Here is a 19,653-nt window from a genome sequence, read left to right on the forward strand (position 1 = left end):
ATTGCATTACCCACATAGGCCCATGCTCTCCAGCCACTGTTCTGGCTGAAGAAGATGGGAACTGTAGCCTACCAATGGACACCAGGCTGAGGACATAGAATTACAGAATAATAGAGTTGGAAGGGACCTTGGAGGTCTTCTAGTCCAACCCCCTCGAGCAGGAGATCCTATACTATTTCAGGACGATTGCAAACAACCAAGAACACAGGAGAGAGGTTCTCTGGATGCCCATCCTTAGAACTCGGAAAAAAAAAAAAAAAAAGGAAGGCGTTAAGGACCGCACCAAAATTGCTTCTCTTGCAAGTCTGGACTTGCCCTGCCTTTCGACCGGTTGCGAGGTTTGGCTTTGGGCGGAATGCCAGGGCAAGAAACAGGTCAGGTTTAAGATGCAATCTTCCGCTGCAGGTCTCCCACTGATTCTCGCCGCCTTTGCGCCACGGTTCGGGGAAAGGAGGCGGTAGCTGCCCGTCCTCGCCCCGTTTCCCAGCGGCTTTTGGAAACGGCTCTCCAGCCTTGCCTGCCTGTGTGAACCGCGATCACGAGCCGGGCTCCACAAATTCCCCCACGTTGTGACAGCCCCGAGCGCCTCGAGCTGGGAACGTGCGCGCCTGCCGCTCCCCATTGGCTAGACCCGCTCCCCCCCCCTGACGTCACGGCGGGGGGGGAGGCGTGTCTTTCATCAGCTGTGCGGGTAATGCCAGGAAGCGAGTGTCTTTTTGGAAACAATACCGTGTGGTGCTAAGCGGCGGCGCCTCAGGTTGCAAGCCCGGGGACTTTCCGGCTCCCGCTCTTTCCGCTGGCGGCTCTTGTTGGCGCTTCAAGCAGCAAGCAGACCAGATGAAAGGCGGGATCCGTTTCGGAGGGTTCGCGGAACGCCGCTTTGAATAGGCGACCGGGGAGGGCTCCTTGGATCTTGTCTCCCCGGGTACGATCCTAAGCTTCTGCAGGAGAGGCGCAGTCGGGGCAACAGGTCAGTATTTCGGAGTTGTGGAAGAGGTGGGGGGAGGAGCTGGGAAGGGAGGACTTGAGTGACAACTCCGTTATTTGTATGTATAAGTTCTGTTCTTTATAACTTCTAAATCACACCGTGCTCCTTGGGATTTGGATTTACTTATAGTGAGCTGGTCGCTCGAAAATTTCAGGACAGGGACGGGAGAAAACAAAAACCAAACAACCCCTCTCAGAGTCCCTCGAGAGCCTTCGTTAGAGATGCAGGCATCGTGGGATTCTTCTACTTGATAAGTTCTGGGGGTCTCCGTGCGCCGTTTAAGGAAGTTACTTCAATACAAGGGGCTTCTTCCCCCCATCCCACCCCCAGTCATTTAAATTATCTTCCCCAAAGGTGGTGTTCCGTGGATGATTCGGCTTTACAGTTGCAGGGACTAGCATTATACAAGATATGCATCGAAAGATATATTTGTATATATATATTTTCCCTTGCAGTCTCACATGAGATATTACTGCTTTGTATATCTTGCGGTTAACTTTCCAAGACATGACTTAGTCCTTACTTGGCTTAAAGTAAAAGGGGGAGAGGGGGGTGTCATGGCTACTTGGCTGTCAATACTGCTTGACAGACAGGACCCAAAGAATGAAATCTTTTTTTTATTTTTGTTTGCTGCCCATTAAAGTTGTCCAAGATGTATAAGTACAACAAACTAGTAGGAACACTGCAGCTGAAATTTGTGCCAATGGTTCATGATAGTTTTAGTCATACAGAAAAGATGGGATGGAAACAAAGATAACTTGTTAGGTAGTGAAATAGTTGTTCGGATAACAAGACCATCTTAAATGGTTTCTACATAATCATTAAGGAACGCAAATTTGTGTTCTGCAAAATAGAAAAGAGACACCTGGTTTTGCAGAACTGGCCACCAATATGCTACAACTGAAGTTTTAATACTTGAAGACTCAGTTTATGCACCATGGATGCTGTAAGGTCTTGCTATTTGTTGACTTATTTGTGTAAAATATGAGTATATATGTTTTTTTCCCCTCCTTCCTTTTTCACTGTAAGAATTTGGCTTCACCTCTTCCTGGACTGATATAATGCATATCAACCTTAAAGATTCTTTACAATTGAGTCATTTAAGCCCAGGGCAGAAGGCAAAAGGAAGAACTAAAGAAATCATGAAATCACCTTGTCACTTTGTTTTGGTTAACTGGCATGCACGTGTGTTATGTCCACCCCCACCCTCTTCCTTGTTCTTCCATTCCTGAATGAAGGCAAGTGGTTGTATATTGATTTTTTCCCCCTGAGAGAATGCTAGAGGTAATGGAAGAATGCCTGCATTGTATGGTTCCTCAACAGGTGTTTCCAAGTGGAAAGAACTGCAGAATTGGTTTCATTCTTTCACATTCGGGGTTGTGAAGGTGGTTGCTGAATTGATTTCCTTCTTTCCGAAGAGCATGAGGGTTATTTATTATGCTTTCTATAGCATTTCAGGAAATATAAAACTGCTTGCTTGGGACTTTCAGGGGATTCCAGTCCAGGTGCTCAGATGTGCTGAATGGTATCAATATAATTGCATCGTATGCACTTAAATCCCCAGGATGTTGCCTTTGGATACCAGTGTATACGTGGATACTTTCCTTGCCACTTTCTGCCCCACTCTTATTTTTTTTTTTAAACAAGATTATTTTAATTCTAAACATCTAAAATCATTTTTATTTCTCAAGAGTACCCTTGCATTTCACGAAGGCATTCTTGTAAAATAAAAATAATGGACTCATAGTGTAAGAAGGGACTACAGAAACCTTGCCCCTCTGCTCAGAACATATTTATAATTTGTCCTACTTTCAAGGATCTTGGATTGGCCCCACAACTGTGAAATAGAGTCTGAGTACATGCATCACACTAAAGCAAATGAAGTGGGTTTGCTTTTGGCTCAGTGCATAGTTCAAATCCAGATTTTGACACTTATGAAATATAGTTATAGGTTAACAAGATATAAGAACCCTCACAACACTGGTTTATTCTACAAACCATGGCTAAATGAATCCTGATTTATTGTGATCTGTGAACCCAGCCTAAAAGAAAGCAATGAGTTCCCAAGCTCCAATTCTGGTCCTCACAGACTCATCAACTCTTACTGAGTTGATGAGCCCCACTGAACACAAAAGGTCTTATGCATAGGACTGTGTGGTAAGTGAATATTGTTTGTAACGTATTGGTAGTTATGAACATAAGATCTGTGTTGAGAGACCTCTCTCTTTAGGTTATACATTAAGGACCCTAGCTATGGTGTGTGTGTATTGTTATGAATACTTACTGGATAATAGTCTTAATTATACATGCAAGATTATTATTATGTTTAATCTGGAGAAGAGGCAGTGGTAGAGAGATATGATCTCTATCTTCAAATATCAGAACAGTTATACAGAAGATGAGGGACAGTTATTCAAGTCCTATCCCAGACAAGGAGTTCAATGTCTTCTGTAAAAATGCCCTAAAAGTAGGAGCACAGTGGAACAAATGCCTTGGTCAGTGGTGAACTCTTTCATATTTAAACAGACTGGGTGGTGGTATATAAAGGAGGTTGTAGAAATGGACTCCTATGCTAGACATGAGATTGGACTAGATGATTTTTAAGGAACCCCCCCAACCCATGCATTCTTCAGTATGAAGTCGATGGGGAAAAGGCCAAACAACTCGTTTCCCACTCTCCTCATAGTTCAGAACATTGTTTTGCCCTTTCATTTTTATGTTTCATTTCTGCAACCCTTTCTTCCATTCACAACTTACAGCAGATACATAAATGGAGTAAAATGCAATCATAAAAAAATTAAGGCATTTGGGACTTCTTTACTCCAAGGTAAGGAACGCTGTTAAAAGAAATACTGTGGAAATGGTGCGTGGCATGGCAAGTGTGAATTGGATTTCATTCTGCTCACACATGAGATTGCTCAGTGAGATTCAGAATTAGTCAAAAGAACTTCTTCAAAGAACGAAACTGAGCAAGCTGAAATTAAATCCAGACAAGCCAGAGATACCATTGGCAAGAAGAAAGCTGGACTCTGGAATTGTGATGCCTCCTGTTTTGGATGGGACTGCACTGTCCAAGAAGAAATGGGCTTACAATTTTAGAGAGGTTCTTGACCATCAGCTGTCTTTGGATTTGCAGCTGGCAGCTGCAATGAGCAGTGCTTTACACAGATATGGCTAGGGTGCAGCTGGAATCTTCCCTGAGCCAATGGCATTTAGTGACAGTAATATGCACCTTGGTTACAACTCTTCTAATTTATGTGGGCCTACCCTTGATAAGTATCCAGAGGTTGCAACTGGTGCAAAATGAAACAGCCAGCTTCTGGTGCTGCTATACAATATAGGAATCCTGTGATGTTTGCACTAAAAAAAATCTGCACTGATTGCTAAATGTGACCCAGGCACGATTGAAGATGGTCGTACTGACCTTTAAATCCCTAAACTGCTTAGTGATAGATTATCTGGGGCATTGCGTCTCCTGCTGGAAACTTTTCGGGTTACTCAGGTTGGCAGGGGAAGCCCTTTTCAAGATACCCCATTGTCATGGTTCATCTATGGGAGAAAGAACCACCTTCTCTATGGCTACAAGCTTGGAAAGAATTCCCTAAGGAGCTATCTTGGCTCCAACTTTCAATATTTATTAATTTTTTATCGATTGCTTTTCATTCTGGTTTGGGTTTTACTTGTATTATTTTTAAACTTTAATATTCTGCATTTTTTGCTTGCTGATAAGTCACCTTGAGTAGTAAAGTAAATAGAAAGCTGAATATGCTTTTAATAATATTAAAAAATTAAGGTGGAAAGCTAATTATTTCCTTAGCTCCCATGCCATAGAACAATTTCCTATCACTGTTTTCAGACTTTATTCTGTCTCTTCCAAGGCATTGTTCAAACTTACAACAGCACTGAAAACAGAGATTTGCAATCAGTCCTCAAAGTGTCAGCCTTTGTAGTAGTGTTCCCATGGTCACATGATCATGATTCGGACTCTAGGTAAGCAGTGCGCATTTATGATGGTTGGAGAGAGCCACAGTCACGTTATTGCCATTTGTGATCTTCACAGCCATTTGTTAACAAGGAAATCAATGGGAAAGTTGGCAGGAACTCACAAATTGTAGTGAAGTAACATCACACTTAACAACTTGTGGTGATTCGCTTAAGAATCATAGCCAGAAGTGACGAACTAATATTGTAAGCCAGGTACAGTCGTGTGACATTTCACTCCGTGTCACTTAGTGACAGAGTTGCCAGTCCCTTTTGTGGTTGGTAAGTGAAGACTATCTAGATACATGTTATACAAACATGAGTTTTATTGTATTAGGAATACAGTAAGGTATTTGGAAGTTATATCATTTATATAACCACTTATTTTAATCAGGGTATGGTTTACTTTCAGTTAATTTGCTTAAAGCCAGACAGTTTATCTTATGAAGTAAGGCCTATTGAGTTTAACAGGACTGTTCCTTCAAATAAATGTTCATTCAGTTGCATTCTTAAAAATAGGAGTAGGAACCTTTTCACTTTCAGGGATATATTTGACTACTGAGAGTATGATTTGGCTGCACGGTAAAGATCCACATCACAACAAATTCTGTTGACCAGAGGATACATTGAAGAACTGTAACCCTATCCACCTTTTACCTGAGATTTCTGTTGTCTTACCTGTGGGCAGTTAGAACCCAGCCATTTTTATTTTCTAACAATATTAATAGGTCTTCTGAAGAAACTAGTTCAGTTTTGATATAGAAAGATTGATTGGCACTTTGCTTACAGTATAACAACTTGTATATATTCTAGTAATAGCAACTGTTACTATTATTTAGAAATCTGAAGAAAAAAGATACGGCAATAAACATCTACCAACAAAAAAGAATGATCCTTGAAATAATTATGTACCTGACTTTAGGCCTACTTTTGTTCACTAGCAGTGAAACTAGAAAAGTATAATCTATGGCACCTGTTCTTAATTTAAAATAAAAATTGTTTGAAGTTAGATAAACTTAGAATTGCAATATAGTCCATAAAAGTGTCATTTTCTGGGCATTAAATATGTGGGTTGTAGTGGACTACAACTGAAATTAAGACCAAGTCTTTTGATCTAGTGAAGGTTAGAGTTTAGGTTTTGAGGTGTTATTTTCAAATACTTTTATATACATGTATTCAACACCGTACACGTTTCATAGCCCAGATCTGTATGTGCATACTCAAAACAAAATCCCTTAGATTTGAATAAAACATCCTACTTCTAAGTAAGCTTACAATAGATTTCAAACGGTTAGCTCTCATCAGTAATTGCAAGTTAGATTATACAAACTGCAGCACAATAAATAATCCAAATAATGAATTTCACTTTTTTGAGATCTGAAGAATTCTTGTGTGTTTTCAGTGTATTCTGCACTGATATGATGTACTCCTTAAAGAAGACCTTTGAGAAGGAGCCAAGTGTCAGGGTTCTGATTTGCTTGAGTTCATTAGTGGGAGCCTTGACATTAGCATTGAAGGAATCATGAAAGACTAATTGTTGGGAGGTTATTATTTTATTATTTTTATTTATTTTTATTTTTATTCCTTTTATATTGTCCTTTTTTAATTTTAAAAATAAACTTTATTAAACATTAAAAAATATATACATAATACAAAACACTTCATAAAATACAAAACCAAAAAGTTATACATAACCAATAAACATGAAAATATAAACATTTCTAATTGCTTAGACGGTGTGTTTTTAATCAGTTTTCCAATACTTAGTTCCTATATCTGGTATATACTCCTATCATGACCGATTCATGTTTTTGTGCTTTTATGTCCTTGTAAGCCACCTTGAGTTGCCATGTGCGAGTAGGTAGCAACATAAAATTTCTAAATAAATAAATTAAATAAACAAATAAATAAATAAAAATCAATGCAATGCCTCCTTTAATCTATAACCTAAATGTGCATCAACAAACACTTCTGGTTTTAATAGGTCAAACATTTTGAGAGCTTATTAAAATGAAATAAGGCTCTGGAGATGTATTCTTTGTTTATTTATTGAGAGGAGAGCAATTTTTAGGCACAGTGCCTACTTATAACAACGAAGATAGAATACAATATCTGGAGTTGGGATTTCAGGAAAGGAGTTGTCTGTTTTGCAAGATCTATGCATTTTGGTGCATTTTGGTGCAGCTGACTTGTTCAGGGCTTCCCCACCCCCCTTCCTTGCTACTATTTATCCCTTCATTCTATTTTATTACCACCTGCTAATGCACCTCCACATTGCTTGCACTCAAAAAGGGCTGAAATTTGAAGATGGCACTACAATGCTATCATCCCACAATATATGCAATAATCTCTAATGTCCCCAAACCATGTCTCAGAATAGTGTAGTCAAGGAGTTCCCAAGGCTTTCCAGGAAACTATAGGAAATAGTGTAGTCTAAGCCTCCAGATAACACTTTCTTTGCTCATAAAGTAGTCTCAGGACTATACCAATCCAACTCTGGCTTCTTTCATTCCCTTGTTTTTTCTATTTTGGGCTGATGGATGCTACTTGGACAGTTCCACTTACAGGGTCTCCCTGGCAAGTTTGGCTAACCAAATTCTCTGCCCTGATACCCAAGAACTCCCACCTGAGGCCAGAGGAAACAGCAGAGTTTCCTTTTCTTATCTATCCCAGTGATTTCAGATGCTAGAGTGAAAGTATAAATTGAGCACATTGCCAGGTGTGCTCAAGAGACACTCATTTTGCCTCTTTTTTGTGTGTGCAGCATGTCCTGTTATGAAAGGCACTTTTAAAACTTTGTTTCTGCTTGGCCAGACTTTCTTTATATAAGCTCTTGAGAATGCATAGGATGATCTCAGAGCCAAGCTCAATTATAGTGACTTATGTGAGTATTTCTATGCAGTTTCCTTGGTGTAGTTACGATGTGGAAGGGGTTTGCTGTTGGCTTCCTTTGGGATGTTCTTTTCACTTCCCACTCTAGCCAGAAACTTGGCGTGGGGTGAGAAAAATAAATCCATGCCATCCCATGCCATCTTTTGAGCTGTACATTTAATCCTCTTTGCCAAGGGATATTTATATAGTGGTCACTGTGATTGGACATGGAGTTATGTAGTTTTATACGTGCTCTGTTGTGGGCAGACTGGTTGTTGATTCAAGAGCCATCTTTTAAAAACATTTTTTTTCTTTAAATATAACTCAATAGGAGAGAAGTTGCCTGTACCTTGCATGGATGTCATTAAAATTGTACGTTCAGCAAAGACATGGCCATTGTGTAGCATTTATTTGAGGTTATAAATTTTATTAGAGATTTACTAAACAACTGCATTCTTCACTGTTATCTCTATACTCTACAGGTTTACACAAGCTGCCAAATTACGATGTGTATTGAATTTTGAAGGGGGAGATACAAAGATTTTTTAAAAGGTTTCTAGCAGTTTGGTTCATTGTTGTACCAATTGCTGATAGCTGAAGTCAAATAGAAACAAACCAAGTGATGGAATAGCATTATATGTGAACTAGGTGTTTAAACAGCCCTTGAAAGAACTGAAAATTCCATTCTGTTCCTTAAGAAACAGTCGTCCCTCTTTATTTTACAGCCTAGAGTTGTTGCTGTTGTTTCAAGCAATAGAATGGAACGGAACGGAACAGAATGGAACAGAACAGAACAGAATAGAATAGAATGCAATTCTTTATGGGCCAAGTGTGGTTGGACACACAAGGAATTTGTCTTGGTGCAAATGCTCTCAGTGTACATAAAAGAAAAGATATATTCATCAAGAATCATAAGGTACAAGACTTAATGATAGTCATAGGGTACAATAAGCAATCAAATCATACTAGGAAACAGTCAATATAAATCATAAGGATACATGTGACAAAGTTGCAGTCATACAGTCACAAGTGGGAGGGGATGGGTGATAAGGAGTGATGAGAAGATTAATAGTGCAGACTTTCTGAATAGTTGAACAGTGTTGAGGGAATTTGTTTAGCAGAGTGATGGCATTCGGGGAAAAACTATTCTTGTGTCTAATTGTTCTGGTGTGCAGTGCTCTATAGCGTCATTTTGAGGGAAGGAGTTGAAACAATACTACAGTATTTTAATACTGCAATGCTACTGGTATCATATCTGGGCTGCCAAAATCCAGGTGACCACTAAATAGCAGCATTGAGAAACTAGTTTTCAGTATCTCTTTGCTACCATCTACTAATATCTGGATTTTGGCAGCCGAGATCAAACAGCTGCCAAAGTAATACAGGTAGCCCTTGACTTATGACCACAATTGAGCCCAAAATTTCTGTTGCTTAAAGAGAAAGTTGTTAAGTGATTTTTGCCCCATTTTACGGTCTTTTTTGCCACAGTTTATAGTGAATTGCTGCAGTTTTTTTAGTTAGTATCATGCTTTTTAAGTGAACCTGACTTCCCCAGAGACTTTGCTTATCACCTTGTCAAAGGTGACCACGTGATCCCAGGACACTGTGACCATCATAAACGTCATAAACATGATGTTACCAAACATTCAAATTTTGATGATGTGACCATGGGGATAACAGATAACAGCTAATCAGAGTTGGAAGGGACCTCTAGTCCAACCACCCCGCCTAAGCGGGAGACCCTACACCATTTCTGACAAATGGCAGTCCAATCTCTTCTTGAAAGTCTCAAGTGATGGCGCTCCCACAACTTCCGAGGGCAAGCTGTTCCATTGATTGATTATTCTCACTGTCAGAAAGTTTCTCCTTATTTCCAGGTTAAATCTCTCCTTGTTCTGTTTCCATCCATTATTCCTTGTCTGGCCTGCAGGCGCTTTAGAAAATAGCTTGACCCCTTCCTCTCTGTGGCAGGCCCTCAAATATTGGAAGACTGCTACCATGTCTCCCCTGGTCCTTCTCTGGACTAGACAAGCCCAGTTCCTGTAACCGTTCTTCATATGTTTTAGTTCAGTCCCCTAATCATCTTGGTTGCTCTGGGATGCTGCAATGGATGCTGCAAGCATGAAAAACAGTCGTAAGTACCTTTTTTTCCCCAGTGCTGTTGTAACTTCGAATGGTCACTAAATGAATGCTGTAAGGTGAGGGCTACCTGTAGTTGCTTCAAAACGAACTTTTGGAAAAAGCCAATCACAGCTCTCGGTTTGGTAAATTGTGCTTCTTCCATTTCTTTTAGCTTTGCAAACCTATCCTGAGGATAGTTTGTGTGATGACCTGGGGCATGACACAAAAATAAAAAAGTCACAAAAGTGGAATAAATTCCCTTTAATGCCTCCAACTTGGCCCCAATGTCCAATTATCCTTGGCTGGATAACAAACTCTTCAAAAAATAGTCTATGAAGAGCAGAAATGCAGTCTGAACCCAAAGTAAAGATAATTAGAAATAAAAAACCCAACACAAACCACACTGAAGTAACTAACACCGCAAGCCAGGATGATAAATTGCAGACTTGCAAAGGATAATGCAGCACCCACAGTTGGGAAGATGCCAAAACCCAGATAAGGCTCGACCAAGATAATGCATGCTTTGCTTGCAGCAAGAAGCCATGTGCAAATGCCCCACTTATATCCTGTCCTCCCAGCTGCAACCAATGAAAGGGATCGGAGCCTTCTCTCTTGCAAGCCATGTTGCTCCCTTCTCCGTTTCTCCCTGCGTGCCCTAGGATGAAGAGGGGATGGCCTTGGGTCTTCCTCTGAATGCCCAACCAGACTGTGCCCTTACCCCATTTCTTCCACAGACACTGGAGCCACACTCCCACTCCCTGTCGGCTGCTCAATCTCCCCCTCAGAATCAGACTCCAACGAGGGCATGACAGTTTGTTCTCAAAGCCAAGAAGATATTTTATAAGGAACCAAGATATTTTATAAGGAAAAAAAAAGCACTCCAACAAGAGCAACAGAATGTTGCAGTCTGCAGAACCATAGTACAAACTGCAAATATCCAAATACAGGTAGTCCTCAACTTACAACCATAATTGAGCCCAAAGTTTCTGCTGTTAAGTGAGACATTTGTGAAGTGAGTTTTGCCCCATTTTGTCACCTTTCTTGACACGGTTGTTGATCGATTCAGTTGATAAGTTAGCAACTCGGTTGTTAAGTGAATCTGGCTTCCCCATTGACTTCGCTTGTCAGAAGGTTGCAAAAGGTGATCATGTGACCTGGGGACATAGCAATGGTCATATAAGTATGAACCAGTTGCCAAGAGGCTTGGGATGCTGCAATAGGTGGTGTGAAAAGTGGCCGTGAGTCACTTTTTCAGTGCTGTTATAACTTTGAACGGCCACTAAATGAACGGCTGTAAATTGAGGACTACCTGTAAATCTTTTCAGTACGTAAACAAACATCATTTAATGTTTATGTAGTGAATAAATATAAAGAGGTAGTGCAATATTGGCATTAAGGGGTGTCCAAGACAGCTTGATTTCTTCAATCTTCTGACCCTCAGCTGATTCTTGAAGTTCGTGAATCAATTAAAGTGAAATTCCAGGGAAGAGTCAGGTAAACATAAACCTCAATGGCAGAGTGGTTAAAGTGCTGTACTGCAGGGCACTTCTGCTGACTATCGGCTGCCTGCAATTTGGCAGTTCAAATCCCACCAGGCTCAAGGTTGATTCAGCCTTCCATCCTTCCCAGGTGGGTAAAAAGAGGACCCAGATTGTTAGGGGCAATATGCTGACTCTGTAAAACTGCTTAGAGAGGGCTGTAGAGCACCATAAAGTGGTATATAAGTCTAAGTGCTATTGCTAATTAGAGAAAATTGCAGAGCAGGACACCATGTAGATAGATACCTCTTCTTCCCTTGGCGTCATCTTCTGGCTTTGAACTCTGTGCTGTATCCTTTATCTTTCTAGAGAATAGATGAGTCCCAGCAAACAGCACATTCTGCTATAATGCTTGCCAACAATGCTTTTTTTTTCTTCTTTCTTTCTTTATCTGCTAGAAATGGATCTGAGCCTTTTTCTCCTTTCTCTATGATTGGTTGTTTTCAAAATATTTTTTCTTCCTTTTGGCTCCTCTTCTTTTTTTTTTTGCCCATTACTAATGTTAATATCTCATGTCCAAAACTTTTTTGCCTGCTGTGGGTATTGCCACTTGGTGCCAATAGCCTTGTGTTTACATAAATTCATAGAGATAACTGTCAACCATCAATCAGTAACCCTAACATTAAATCACACATTTGGTGGTGGTGATGGGAAGGATAATATAGCTGAAACAAGCAGATGGAATTAATTGACTGTTGGGCGAAATAACACTGGCAAAGAAAAACATTGTGGTGGGCAAAAAGGAAACGACTTTTTCTTTCTTAAATACAATTTCAGATTACTTTTTTGTGGAGGGCATTTACAAGAATGGAAACCGTGTGATGTTTCTTCAACTGCCATTTGGGGAGATAATTGCCTTTTGCTTTAAAAGAATCATCGGGATGACCAAGTAGCATATAAATTTAGTAAATTATTATGGTTCATTGCATAGTCAGCCAGATGTTTAGACTAGATTTGGCATTTTTATCCACCTATCACAGGGGTCCCCAAACTTGGCAACTTTAAGACTTGTGGACTTCAACTCCCAGAATTCTCTAGCTGGGAGTTGAAGTCTGCAAGTCTTAAAGTTGCCAAGTTTGGAGATCTCTGACCTATCAAGTCCTTTCTAAGAACCTGGAATAAGAAGATGTTGTTTGATGGTGTTAAAGAAAGAGTCACAGGATGTAAGCTGTTCCAAATAAAGCTGCAACTGGCTGGTGATTTTGTCAGAGATTATGGTGTTCAGCTGGTTTGGGGGCTATTACTCTTGGTGGTTTGCTTTCTTTGGCCACAAATGTTCTACTTTTATTTGTAGGTCTTTATGTTTTGTGACTTTCTCCAGTTCTTTTCTTTTCTGCTGTCTCCAGGTATTGTCATGTGCAGGATCCAGATTTTTTTTGTCTTTCTTATCAACAATTGCTATATATGAGAGGAAGTGGTGCAGATGTTTATTTGTTTGGATTCAAAGTCCCACAGCACTTTAGTTCTTCATTTTCTATGGTTTTGTCTATTTTATGGTCTCACCAGTTCTTGCTTGGAGGGAAAAGGTATTTCTTGCAGATTGCCATTGTTTTTAGTGTGTCTAGTTTGCAGCAGCTAACTAGATAGTCCATTTATTTCTTTGGCTTCTTTGCAGAGAGTGCACTTGCTGTCTTTTGCTGTCTTCTCATTTCTGGCTTTGTAAGGCATGTGTTTTTAAAGCTTGGTTTTGGTGCAGCCAGAATTAACCTTTGTCTCTTTCCTTCAATTTTCCTGCTCTTAGTCATTGCCAGATCTGCTTTGCCTGCTTTTAAAGAAAACCCTGTACTGATCATGTTATACTTTGCCTAGCCGTATCTCTTTTCTGTTTTTCATTTTGTCTTTTTTGTAAGCCAATTTAGTCTCTCCAGGTCTCAGTAAGCTTTCCTGGTATACTAGGAAAGCTTACTGAGACCTGTAGAGACTAAATTGTTTTTAACTAAATGCTGCTGGACTTCATCACCTCTCATACCAGTTGCAATTTGAGAGTTGTTGGTAAACAGATAATCGATCTACAGTTGCCGAGTGCTTGCTTGATTGTTTGTTTATTAAATTTATGTGCTCTGAGCTGCTTTTGTTGGATCATTCATTATCAGGTAGGTTTTGCCAGATATTAACAAATCTTCAGTTTCACCTCCTTGCAGTAATGTTGTTAAATTACTTGGCAACAGGTGGGTGTAGACCAGTCAGATATGTCAACCAAAAACCATGCAGTTCACCTTCACCTAGTGCTGACTAGTTCTTTATCATTCTTGTTCTTTTCCCACTATTTCTGCTGTTACTGCTTTCATTTTTGCTTCTTTTTATTTTTAATTCATCTCCTTTATCCAAGCTGCATTCTAGTTGTATTTCTTTGGTTGTGTCATAGCTGTGGCCAGAACTGCACTGTTGCTTCTTAATCAGGTGATGACTGGGTCAGGAAGGTGTAAACCTAGCTTTATAGTCAAGATCAGCTATGATGATTAATTTCTCGTTCTCAGCTTAAGTCCCTTATGCGTCTGGATATAATATACAATGTGTGTCTCTGGGTGTTTCTTTATTCATCAAACTTATATATCTGCCCATCTAAACAAGGTAATTCTGAGTGGCACACAACAATAGATAACAAAAATTAAAAAATGGTGAATACAAATATAAAAAAAGGCTTTAATAATAAATATCCTTTTAAAAAAACCCAAAATGTAATCAAAGTGGAGGAAGAATAAGAAATAGCCTCTGTGATGACCCAAAGAGTAACACAAACATCACAAAATCCAAAACATAAATAAATGTCCTTTAATGCTTCCAACTTGGCCCCACTGTTCAATAATACTCAGTTGGAGATAAAACATACTCAAGAATAGTCTTCAACAGTCTGAATTTAATGAGCAGATAGAAGTGAAATAAAAAACCAAACAAACTGCAATGATGAAATTACCACAACGGAACAGGAGAAGTATTTACCAAATTCAAGGAGATAACAAGACACAGTCTGTTGGAAGGACGCCAACCAAGATAACTTCAGACCAAAATAAAAAACGCTTTGTTTTCAGCATTCACCAGTACGCAGGTCCAAACTTTTATTCAGTTATCACAGCTGCAGTCCATGAAGAGGATCAAGGCCCTCTCCTCCCGAGTAGATCACATCTATCCCTTATCCTCTCCTCCCTGAGGGCCCTAGGATGGATAAGGGGTGGGCCTGGGTCCTCCTGTGACTGCTCAGACAGCCTCTGCCCTTCTCCAGCCTCCTCCATAACCTTCGGAGCCACACCTCCACTCCCTGTCAGCTGTTCCTCATCTCCCTCAGAGTCAGTCTCCACCAGGGGCATGACAGCCTCTCAGTAGTGGAACTATCTAGTCAGGACTCTAGGCCTTCCTGTCCTCTACCATCATCTGGAGTCCATTTAAGCTCATGCCTACTGCTTCAGTGACTCCAGCCAGCCAGCTTGTTCTCTGTTGTCCCCTTCTTATTTTGCCTCAATTGTTCCCAGCATTAGCTCTTCTCTAGTGAGTGAGTGAGTGAGTGAGTGAGTGGAGAGGTTAGCAGTTGTTAAAACAGGTGAAAAGGTTCCCATGGGGCCAACCAGCCTGTGTGCCCACGCAAAGCTGCACAGCCAAGTTTTGACCCCTTTGTGGAAGGCTAAGAGATTTGGGGCTTTCCTTACCTCTGAGGGCAAAATGTTCTATAGTGCAGGCCCAGTTCCTAGATTCCACCAGTTGAAATTCTTTGACTGGTTGGGTCTGTAGCATTCCCTGCCTGAACAAATGATGTTAAGGGGTGAAGCTGGTTCACCCTGATGTGCTGAGGTGATGTGATGGGGTGAAGCTGGTTCCATAAATAGCCTGGCCCTAGGGTTTATATACACAGATGCACAAGAGAGGCATTCATACATATTATATGGATATAGAACGATGCATTGCACACTTTCCCTCCAATTTTACTTTTCTGTGTATTTTTTTAAAACTGTAAATTGCTCTGCAAAATTTAAAAAAAATGAATGTGTATGTATAATATATATTTATTCTCGTTCTTCTATGGGCATGGGAAATATTTCCCACATCTCAAGTTTAAGATAGCAGATATGTCTTTAAGTAGTTCATTTCCAAGAGAGAGTGGATTTTTTTTGGATTAAAATGGCAAAACCCAGCTGTACTTGGATGTATTTCCAAGTAAATTGGAGTAGCACACTTAACCCCAGGACCCACTGGCTCTATTATTTAGATTAACAAACTTGGTTAATCTTTTCAGATACTGTACGTTAAGAATTCTCAAAACCCTGTAGAGAATTGAGAATAGTATTTTTTGCTTTTAAAAGTATTAATGTGGTTTATTGAATTCTAAAATAATTTTCCTGGAAGCTATTTTTTTTTAAAAAAAAACTTTCTTCATAGAGCTGACTAGACTGTAAACAATCTGAACTTTAAATGGCATTTTGTTTCCCATTTGCTTCAGAATTTTGTTTTAAAGAAGAGACAACTCGGTCAGAGGGCCTCCTTTACTAACCAATTAACTTTTTTTCCCCCAGACAGCATTGAGAAATAGCTTTGTGTGGCAGCACAAATAAAATGCATGTATGTTTTTGTCTCTGCTATTCAACAGTGTATTATCTAGTCTCATAATATTCTTATTATTCTTATTAATTATATATTTTTCAGGTGAAATGGATCCTCCTGTTTACTTGGAAGATGATTTTTCCCATTTGGATGGGTTAGATGATGATGTATTCCACTCTGACGACTGTGAACTGGTCAGTCAGTCCAGCAAGATGGCCTTTCGTGGCATTTTCACTCAAAGCAAATCTTACAACTGCCTCCTGGGCAGGTTCCAGCTCTTCCCACTTACGCACTGTTGTGGCCCAGGCAGCAGGCATGCCAAACAACAGGACAAGGCAACACAGACCCTCAATGCATCCTCTTCCAGCCAGGATATCATGTTACCTTGTGGAGTCACTGAAGAGCCTCAGAGACTCTTTTATGGTAAGAATCATCAACTGTTACTTGCTTCTTTGTCTACAGTGAAAAAAAGGCAGTGAACCACAGATTCCCTTTTTTTTAATGGATTGTGCTGTTCTTGAGCAAAGCGGCAATTGCCTCCGCTGCTGCTTCAGATAGTTATCTCAAGGACCTTTTCCCTGGCTCTACCTGAAACAGGTACAGGGAGGTCCTGCTTCATGTTCATTGTATTTTATTTAGAGCAAGACTGGGCAGCCAGCACCTCAAACTTACATGTGCTCTCTCATCTTTGGCCGCTAACATTAGGCAGCAATGAAACCCTCTATTGAATTTTGGTGTCAAGTCTCTTAGAAACAGTCTTCATAATATGTAGAACTGGGCTAGTTATCCCAAAAGAGTTAGTGTTATCCAAAAAAGAAGTAGATGATAAATGAAAAATATATTAATAGTCTGCATCTTAAATGCAGAATTAACAAATGAATTGCCTCACTTGACTTTTCTAGCACTTATATTCTGCTTCACAGTGTGTTACAGCCCTCTCTAAGCAGTTTGCAGAGTCAGCATATTTCCCCCAACAATCTGGATCCTCATTTTACTTGCCTCGGAAGGATGGAAGGCTGAGTGAACCTTGGATCAGTGAAGATGAACTGCTGGCAATTCGCAGTCGGCAGAATTAGCCTGCAATATTACATTCTATTCACTGCACCACCACAGCTCTAGGATGTGCTATAAACCGATAGTAACACCTCCAATATTAATTTAGAAGAAAAGTAATCTAACTTGTTCTCCTTTCAAATTAATGGGTAATTAACTGCGATTCAAATCTAATTCATATGAGGGAGTCGGTGTGTTGCTATGGTTTTGAATTGGAACCTGACATAAAGATCACTAATAAATTTGAGCTAGTCACTTCCTCTTAGTCCAACCTTCCTCACAGAGTTGTGAAGGTAAAATGAGTGGCGCACCAGCTTTAGTTCCCAATAGAAAAGTGGGGTACAGATGCAATAATAATGCTAAATCAAATGTCAATTAAAATCATATTAGTTGCCATGGGTATGATATTCCAAATTTGAGTTCAATTGTATTGTTCAAATGATCCAGCTAAGGTGCCAGGAGACTATGTGTTCTAGTCTTGACTTAGGCACAAAGTCAGCTGGTTGACCATGGGCCAGTCACTCTCTTTCAGCCCTAGGAATGAGGCAGTGGCAAACCCACATCTGAAAATCTGGCTAAGAAACTGAAGGGCCTGATCCAGGCAGTCAATGCTAAATCAAAACAAAACAATAACAAAAAATATTGTCTAATGTCATGCTGTTGATGTCAAGAAAGATATTATACCAGATTGTGATATAAACACCTTTTTGTATGATATTTGGCAGGAAATGCTGGATACCGTTTACATGTCCAACCAATCGGTTTCACATTGAATCCACATCTCCAGGAGGAACCTCAGGAAAGTCTGCAGGAATTGCGTACCGAAGTTCAGATTGCACGGAAGTTACAGTGCATTGCAGATCAGTTCCACAGGCTTCATCTGCAGAGGGTAGGCAGCTTGAAGAGTAGGGGGTAGCAGTAAGGCAACAGAATTAATTCATTGGAAGACAGCTTTATGAATATATTTACTAGCCAAGTAGTGTAACTTCTGCACCATCACTGCCAATATGCTTAGAATATGCTTTGTGTTAATATTGATAATATACAGTTTGTTTCAAAACTGGGAACTAGTTTTGAAATATATATTTATAATTATTATTCTTTATTTGATTCTATTGTAATTTGTTTACAGAGATAGCTCTACCTCACAGAAATACTAATATAATTATTATTTCTGAATGTAAAGCTGGTTTCCTTTGTTCAGTTATGCTGCAGCTGAACCAAAAAACTTTTTTACAGGGAACTACATTATAAAGAAAGAAGTAGATTTGTTTTTGAATGTCTTCTATTAAGTCTATTGAACAAAGTAAAAAAAAAAACCCAATGAAACTAAGATGAAAAGAATCAAACTTACTCTTTCTAAGAGGTGTGCAGGTTTAGTTCTTCTCCTGAGAAGGGTTCCTAAATACAACAAAATATATAGTTTTTATTTTCTTTCTGCTTACCAGTCGACCACTTTGAGCCTTGCCTTCTGCTCCCAAGGACAACTTAGAAACTGCAAATATTTGAGGGGTATCTGTTTACCTCAGATTTATCACTTTAGCAGGGGTGGTACGAGAGAGAGAAAGAACAAGGCCTCTCTGCCATTCCCTATGCTGTTAGGGGCTGGTCTTCTGTTTCCCTTAGTCATAGAAAGGTAGAATATTTTCTGCTGACTAAGTCCACCAACTGGATAGCAGAACAAGTAGGCAAGGCTTCTAGGAAGCCAAATTTCATGCTTTGACATCTAGTCTCAAATGTGGTTCAGCCTTAAATACCATGAATAATCCAATTGTCTCTCCTAATGCCCTGAAGTATCTGTCACTTTGGAGATTTGCTCTTCTTTTGGTGCTGTCTTGTGAAGCGGAGGAAAGAAACTAACATGGTGTGATGGGTGAAGCATGATGCCATGGCAATAGTCCTTGTTCATCAAAAGCTTTCAGTGTAACAGTAACACTACAAAGCATCGGTGTAATTCTCCCAGGTACCACAAGTAGTCTGTATTATAATTGTTACAATAAAGTGAGTTAGTACCAAGGCCCTGCATGTATCAGAAATGTTTTAAAACAAGTGCTTTAAAAATTGCACACGCATAGCACTTTTCTGGTCTTAATTAAAGCAGCCAGAGTTTTTCCAGACTTTCTTGTAATTGTGAAAAAAAAATGTGTTCCTGCTACATTATATGCTACCCATTCATTAACATGACTGTTAAAGCCACAGCTGTCTCACAAGGAAAGCTGAAAAAAGGCAGGCTGCTTAAGTGAAGAGCAGGGAGATGCTGCACTTATGCACATGGATGATCCAAACAAAGCACCTCTCATTTTTAAAGCCAGCAAAGCCTGATTCTCCCCAGATTGCAAATAGGTGTAAGTATCCAAGACTGATAGAAGGGCTTGCCTAAAGCCTTTTAATGGACATGTTCACATAACGTAGTAACCCTGAAAATAAGTTAGATCAATAATCAGGTTTGCATAATATACAGAACCATAAATTAACTGGAAAGTTTGGGTATGTCTAACAGACCAAGCCGCATAAAATAAGATCTAAACCAACCCCCGATGAACCTTAAGCAAGCTTAGCATGTTGTGTAAA

General features: G+C 39.8%; 1 protein-coding gene across 3 annotated transcripts in view; it reads left to right on the forward strand.

Moving 5' to 3' along the window:
• The first annotated feature begins 678 nt into the window (after nucleotides 1-678).
• The window catches only part of BMF (Bcl2 modifying factor), a 46,935-nt gene continuing 27,960 nt past the window's right edge, over nucleotides 679-19,653 (forward strand). For all 3 annotated transcript variants that reach the window (XM_087921821.1, XM_026710317.2, XM_087921820.1), the window contains exons 1-3: nucleotides 679-970; nucleotides 16,132-16,452; nucleotides 17,808-17,971. In XM_087921821.1, coding sequence (XP_087777947.1) covers nucleotides 16,137-16,452; nucleotides 17,808-17,971 — 480 coding nt within the window. In that variant the 5' untranslated portion in view covers nucleotides 679-970; nucleotides 16,132-16,136. The remainder of the gene's footprint in view (nucleotides 971-16,131; nucleotides 16,453-17,807; nucleotides 17,972-19,653) is intronic.

Source organism: Pseudonaja textilis, chromosome 1 (assembly GCF_049901715.1).
Source record: "Pseudonaja textilis isolate UNSWEBS1 chromosome 1, rPseTex1.2, whole genome shotgun sequence".
Taxonomy (NCBI): domain Eukaryota; kingdom Metazoa; phylum Chordata; class Lepidosauria; order Squamata; family Elapidae; genus Pseudonaja; species Pseudonaja textilis.